The sequence below is a fragment of the Bombyx mandarina genome, chromosome 12, assembly GCF_030267445.1.
Source record: "Bombyx mandarina strain Sakado chromosome 12, ASM3026744v2".
In the NCBI taxonomy this organism is placed as follows: Eukaryota; Metazoa; Arthropoda; class Insecta; order Lepidoptera; family Bombycidae; genus Bombyx; species Bombyx mandarina.
This window is the reverse complement of record NC_143219.1, coordinates 11,519,004-11,525,760: the sequence shown is the minus strand read 5'-3', so window position 1 is coordinate 11,525,760 and position 6,757 is coordinate 11,519,004. Positions and strand designations below refer to the sequence as shown.

General features: G+C 31.0%; 1 protein-coding gene and 1 long non-coding RNA gene across 2 annotated transcripts; one reads left to right on the top strand and one right to left on the bottom strand.

The window, feature by feature from the left end:
* Positions 1-857: 857 nt before the first annotated feature.
* On the bottom strand, positions 858-2,288 carry Ssb-c31a (single stranded-binding protein c31A). The gene is made up of 2 exons (XM_028178501.2): positions 2,147-2,288; positions 858-1,151 (listed from the first exon to the last, which is right to left on the bottom strand). The coding sequence occupies exons 1-2, from the start codon at positions 2,228-2,230 to the stop codon at positions 894-896; spliced, it is 342 nt and encodes a 113-aa protein (XP_028034302.1). The 5' UTR covers positions 2,231-2,288; the 3' UTR covers positions 858-893.
* A 156-nt stretch (positions 2,289-2,444) lies between these two features.
* LOC149501830 (uncharacterized) lies at positions 2,445-6,034 on the top strand. Its single transcript, XR_016324019.1, has 3 exons — positions 2,445-3,852; positions 4,308-4,428; positions 4,520-6,034. It is a non-coding gene; the product is annotated as an uncharacterized LOC149501830 (long non-coding RNA).
* Positions 6,035-6,757: the final 723 nt, after the last annotated feature.

Here is a 6,757-nt window from a genome sequence, read left to right as displayed (position 1 = left end):
TTGAGCCCCGTGAGCACACCTACTAGCCCGGTGACGCCGATCTGGTCTCACTAGACTATCAGCTTTGGTAGGAAAAAAAAGTATAAATTTCTCCAGTGTCATGGTGGTCCAATGCAAAAAATTAAATAAGATTATTACTAAGTTGAATTCGGTGGCAATTAATCGCCTTATGAAATGAAACATGTATTTTTTTAAAGCGTCCTCGAACCTCAACTTATTTTCCTGCGTTTGTCAACAGATATTATTTTTTAGCAATTGGCAAATGTTTTAGTAAATACAAAAAATTCCACAATTACAATAAAATATTAATAATACAAAAGAGAAAATGCATTAGACAGATGAATATTGAAGTCGTTGTGACCAAGGATAAGGACGCCTGGTGCTGCCCGGTATCGATCGATGCGACTGCGCTGGTGTTTGAATCACGCAGGCCAGTATATATTTTTCTAATAAATACGCAACTAAAACATGTTCACGAATAACTACCATAGTAAAGAAGCAACAATTGTGTAATGAAAATCGAACTCGCAATACATAATTTTAATCTGCATGATCAATAGTAATAGTCTCTAGTCTTCCAATTTCTGGCATGGAACAGCAATGCGGTTCGGTTTGACAGTTGTGGCAGCAATTATACTATAAAATTGACACTTAGTGCATGTGTTTTAAGGTTCATGGGGATTTACATTATTGACGTTTTTGTGTTACCATAACCAGTTAACACAAGGTAGGCTGTAAACTCTTCTACCCATCTAAGCTATTCTAAGCAATATAAATAAAAGAAACATTTGGTGTTAAAAATTATGGTCGACTTTTGACCTCCGCACAAACAGCAGCAGAAATAAAAACAAGGTTAATATTATAATCAATGCATTTATTAACAAAAAAAACAATTAACACATAGAACTAACAGTCTCATTAACCTCTTCACCTATTGATAACAATTTTCTCCATTGTTCTGGAGTGAGACTTATCCCTTTTTTACCTGGTAAAAGTTCACCATTCTTTTCATAAAATTCTCTTATGTCTACATATACTTTTCCTTTGAATTCTCGGACTTTCAGTAATTTCTTGCCCTGTAACACCCATGTTGGCTCTTTATCATTAGTCCTGTCTGCCATTTTTGCCTTTTTTTCAGCAGGAGGGTTCCTCTGGGAGCAAAAATTTTACATTGATGAAAAGTGAGTTATTTTATAATAAATAAAACTATAATCTGAAATAAATAAAATCTATAATTAAATACAAATAGTCAACTTAGTAGGCTTTTTTATTGGTCCAACATGTACATGTGCATGAACGTACAACACACATGTTGGTATTGGGTCTCTCGTAGACCTCAGCAATGTCAGGGGCATAGTCAAGACCCTTTAATATGGATATTACATTATTTAGTAGATGTCTATACACAGACAGGCATACTTTTGCATAGTTTTCTGATTCTCATGATTTTCTGCTGATGGGTGGCATATCACTGAGATCCCAACTCTTCCAAAGAGTTCTTCATGTAACTAACTAAATTAGTGAATAGCCCAGTGGTCAATGGAAGCAGTACATGAGCAGTTTATTTTAGGTTTATTAGGTGTCATTTTTATTTGTTCAAAAGATGGGGTATAATTGGTTTTACCTCTAAACCTTGGCAGGGCATAGTATCTATGTATTCCTAATTCACTAAGTCCCTCAAAAACTCTGGATTTAATACTTAAAAATCGTAGGAATTTTTCAGTATTGTACCAACAAGTCTTTGCAGCAAACAAAACCACTAAATAATATCAGTTACTTTACCAAAAGACAAGTTCTTATTTTTGGAGGTAATATTTTTTAAGTTATTTTTCCAGTGCTAAAGGTAGGTAGGTAATTAGTGATCAGATATTGAGAAAAAAATGTTGAGAATAAAGGGTTTCAAAATGAAGTACCCAAGGAATTACTTAAAGATTTGGAGAGAATGAAGACGCCGACAATTTAATTAATAGTAATATATATATGTAATTTTGAAGTGAAACTTTATTTCGATGCACATTATCAATCTTATATATGACAAAAAGCCACAACACCGGCAACCTATCTTTACGCATGTTTTTTTATTTTTTGTCATCCACGTAGACAAAAAATACTGCCGTTGTATAAAGATAGAATTAAAGTTACTTACATCTTCAGGGCCGTCATCACTGTCACTACTAGAACTATCGTTTTTCTTGTTCTTAGGTTTTTCTTCTCTCTTTTGTTTAGGCATTATTGAAAATTGCAAACGATTGAATTCTGTATAAGATATAACCTAACTAAACTTAACCGGCAGTACCACAAGGTAGAATTAATATGTTTAAGGAAAAATTTTTTTTTCCTATTATTATTTAAAGGAAAATTTCAAAAAACAAAAGGAAGGTAGAAGTAATTTTTAAACTTTATTAAATGTTTGCCTTATAACGCCGTTAATCAGGGGGGTGCAACTCCCATACAAAGGAAAATAACATACAACTAGCGTCATCTTTAGGAACCGGCGAGGTCATTTTTGAAACGTTTTGGCCTTAATGAACTAATAAACTCACTAGATGGCAGATACGAGTTCTGACTCAATAAAAAAGGTTAGCGTACTTTGAAGCAGTGCTTCCATTTTTAGGGAATTCTCCCTTTTTTAGGGAAAAATAGCTGATATTTTGGATGATAAAGACAATTTAAAAAATATAAAAAGCAAAGCCTATACTAGTAACTGTTGTGAATTTTAAAATAAACGGTTTTTAAAGTAAAACAATGAACATTTTATTTTATGGAGAGAGAATGACATTAAGTCGAGTTGACAAGTAAAAGAATAAAACAGAGTTGTGTATAAAAACTATTAAGAGGTTTGATTCAACAGTAACCCTCTAGTAAAGTAAATCATAGATTAAGCCACTGCTTTTTTCTTAGGGATTCCCCAGAATCCCAATAAGTATAATCCGCCAAACTTTTATTTACCTATTTTCGTTGATGTCACCAGAACTTACTTGTATTGTAATATACAGGTACTTCATGTACCATGAAAGATTATCATGGTAATTTCATTTACAAAAACCTTGTAATTGTCATTTCACTTTTGCTAGCAGTTCCTTCTTCAAAGACTGAGGTGGAAAGATTATTCAGTGTTCTCAAATGTAAAAACTGACAAAAGAAACAGGCTTTCTAATGAAACCCTGAACGGCTTGCTTCATAGAAAGTTCCCAACTTTGGCAGCAAACAATTGCTCAATTTTAGAACCGAACAGTGTTAGGTTGCGTGCAGCAAAAGAATATAAAAGAAATGCGTCGACTTCCTTGAAAATTCTAATCCTATAGATCTATGATCTTCTGGGGGCGTTTATATTATATATACCTACATTAAATAATATGCTGTGGTTTATTTTCTGTATTTTATTTATGCTTTCTATATAAAGGATTTATGAAAGTTGTCTAGGAAATTTTAGGGATAAATTCAAAAGAAACTAGGGTAAAATGTGTTAAAAAAAACTTAAGTGGAAACACTGCTTTGAAGTTTTCAAAATTCCAGGGCCGTAAAACAATCTCAAAAAAAAAAAAAAAGTTTTCAAAATGTCGTAACGATTTAATTTTTTAAATCGTTTTTTTTTGGTCTTGGTGTGAGTTATTTTACGTTGTAGTATTAATTTAGAGCATCTTTTAGCTTTATGAGAATATTAGACGATTAGACATTGAGAAACTCTGTTTTGAATTCTCTTTAGACATAACTTGGTTCCAATACTTTTTTCTTCGTTAGCGTTTCGTAAGCCTGTGTAACTATTTTCGTTTCTTACAGAAAGTTTATTATTAAAAATCAGCATGCCTCGAAGATCGAAAATGAAATGCTATTTCGGATGCCTTGATAACGGTGAGTTTACACTATTTTCCCGGTATATTATTTGCTAACAGAATTATTATTCATAATATAATTAAATGAATTAGCACCAACTAATGGTCCTTCCTATTTCTGCTGCCTAGCTATCATATATGTTAAGTTTGATTAAAACAGTCGGTGTTAAGTCTCGTACTATCACACACACAACTCAGATAATAAAATTGTCTCGAGTGGGTGGAAGTATTTATGTTTTGCAACTCAGCGTATTATATGCTTATTGTCAAGTGGGCCCGAACTAGTTTTTTGGAATGATCAATCAGTCATGCTTTCCTGTTTAAATAAAATACAGCACAATTGATCTCACATCCAAAGTTAGATGATGGCATTCACATTTTGTTTCCTGGTGTTTGATAACCAAGTTACACCAAGTGGCCTGTGACCACGTTCATCCTTCTACCCAATATAAAATAATGTTTTTATTTTTGTAGACAAAGGTTTGATAATGACAAAATTTTATGGAAAAATTATAAGGAGCACTAAAATGTCTGAAACATGAAAAGATTGATGCACTATATTTGAACCAGAACGTGTTATGTAATATATTAATTTGTAAGTATGATTACATTAACACTAAATTTTTCATGGTCGTATTTTTTCTATATTTGTTACATACTTAAGATACTTTGTTTCTCCGTTTCAGAAGAGAAACTGATTCAGCAAGGAATGTGAACTCACAAGGGATCTTAATTTTTTTTAAATATGTTTATAATTTATAAATTAATAGATGAAATAGTTCATAAGAACTAAATTGATGCCAATTTTGTTTTAAAATAGGTTGTTTAGTTCTTATAGTTATACTATTACGTTTGAATAGTTGTAATTAGTAAGTTAGTAATATATGAAAATACTGATATAAATTTTTGTAAATGAGCTTTTGTAAATTCTACGAGAAGATGATTTTAATTAATGATCAAAAGTCAACGATCTTCAAAAGCATTATTTGCAATTATTTAGATTAACTGTGGAATATATTTGCTAACTTGTGTTTTCTGTATGAGCAGATATAAATGAAAATGCCCAAACATGATTATGTTTCTTACATTTTCATTATGTGAAATCAATATGCTTGTGACTGAGTATATTAATAATTTATTAAAACTTAAGTGATAGACAGCAACCCCTATGACACTGCTGAAGTTTATAAGCACTGGTGACCACTTATCATGAGCCGGGTTGTGTGCTCGTCTGCTGTTGAGTGCAATAAAAATTTTCGAGACCCTTTCTATTATTTAGATGTAATATTAATGTACATTTAATTTGGATTAAAAGATAAATTTACATTTTATGTTTGCATGTGTATGTTTATAATTCATTTGCATGTAACGAACATCAGTTTCTTTTGTAACAAAATGCAAACTAATGGTTTGTAATGAATGTAATTAACTTTAAGATGATTTTCTTTCAATCTGCTGTTTGTTTCATCTAGTATTACCAAAGCTAAAGCATCAGAAACGTCAGAATAGAAATAATTTAGTTAAAGAATAAAAGTATAACTATTGTAATCATGTCTAAGATTACTATAAGTGTCATTAAGTACAAACTATCAATATTTAAGAGTACTTTAAATCATCATTACATTTTTTAAACATTTTTTGTTTTTTTTTTGTTTTTCAAATCATGTAACAAAACTTTTGTGCAGAACAAAATGTCACATGTTATGAACATGATTGTGGGTTGATCGTTTCTTAAATTTCTAAATGTTTATAAGAATGCTAAGAATAATTTAGTATTCACTTTAGTGTGTGTATTATCTCTACAATGCTAGTTTAAATGACAATTATTGTATGACGAAGCATAGGTATATATAGATGTAATATTTTCATACAAGGTCATGATCTGTCACGATCAACTTTAAGCAAGAACTGCTATCATTAAGAAACAAATTTATTAAATTTAATTCAAATTGTCTACTATGTTTATAATGGAAAGCTGACATGTTTATATTTCGCACAAATGACTTAATTGACATTGAATGATTTGATTATCTAGACTTAATTAACTTTTAGATAACTTTCGATTTAATGTTAATAAGTACGCTAGTAGGATTAATCTAGAGGAGTTATTGTTATTCGAAGTTTTATACAATTGTACGTTCATACAATCTTTTAACCGAAAATTGTTTGTAATATAGGGAAATTAAATAGCTTACAGAGAATTACAGCTTTTTATTTTAAAAAACTGTTTTCTCTCTGTATGAAAAGATCTTATCGATTAGAATGCTGAACACAATCAAACATTCCTTAATATCTCATAAGTACTACCGGGAATTCCAGCGATTCTAAACGATAAGATTTTTTCATAAAGAGAGTTATTAAAAATATTAAAATTACTAAAAAAGCCACCTGGTGGGGGGTAGGGAGACTAATAATCGACCGTAGCGACGCCTGCTGGACCGGGCTTTAACTAAAGCAAAAATAAAAACGAGAGTTGCGCATCTATCTCTAATATATTAAGTGTATAATCTATGCCGTTAATGATAGGTATGTATTTTTTTAATGGATTTTAGGACCTGGTAACTGAGATCTTTCGGTCATGTCTTATTTTAATTTATATTCTTATTTTTATGAAATAAATGGAGTGAAATGAACATGATTAATTTGAGGCATTTATCAACTGGGATGAAATTAAATGAAATGGGATGAAATATAATCTCAGTAAAATGGTGATCATTTACTGAGATTTTTCAGTGGACTGTTTGGCGGATTCCGAGAAGTTACGTAAAGCGGCTTTATTTAATTTTCTTACATTTGTGCACTTTCACAGATACTAAACAGTTAATAAACCACCGTAATTACACATTTAAATCTGAAGAATCACTAAATAGACAAAATAAAACAAATCACACAACTTCACTCCTCGCGCTCCCGCCAAAAAGGGC

Coding starts and splice junctions, on each gene's coding strand:
- Ssb-c31a (XM_028178501.2), bottom strand. CDS start 2,230: ATGCCTAAACAAAAGAGAGAAGAAAAACCTAAGAACAAGAAAAACGAT. Junction 1,152..2,146: donor GTGATGACGGCCCTGAAGAT/GTAAGTAACTTT, acceptor TTTTGCTCCCAG/AGGAACCCTCCTGCTGAAAA.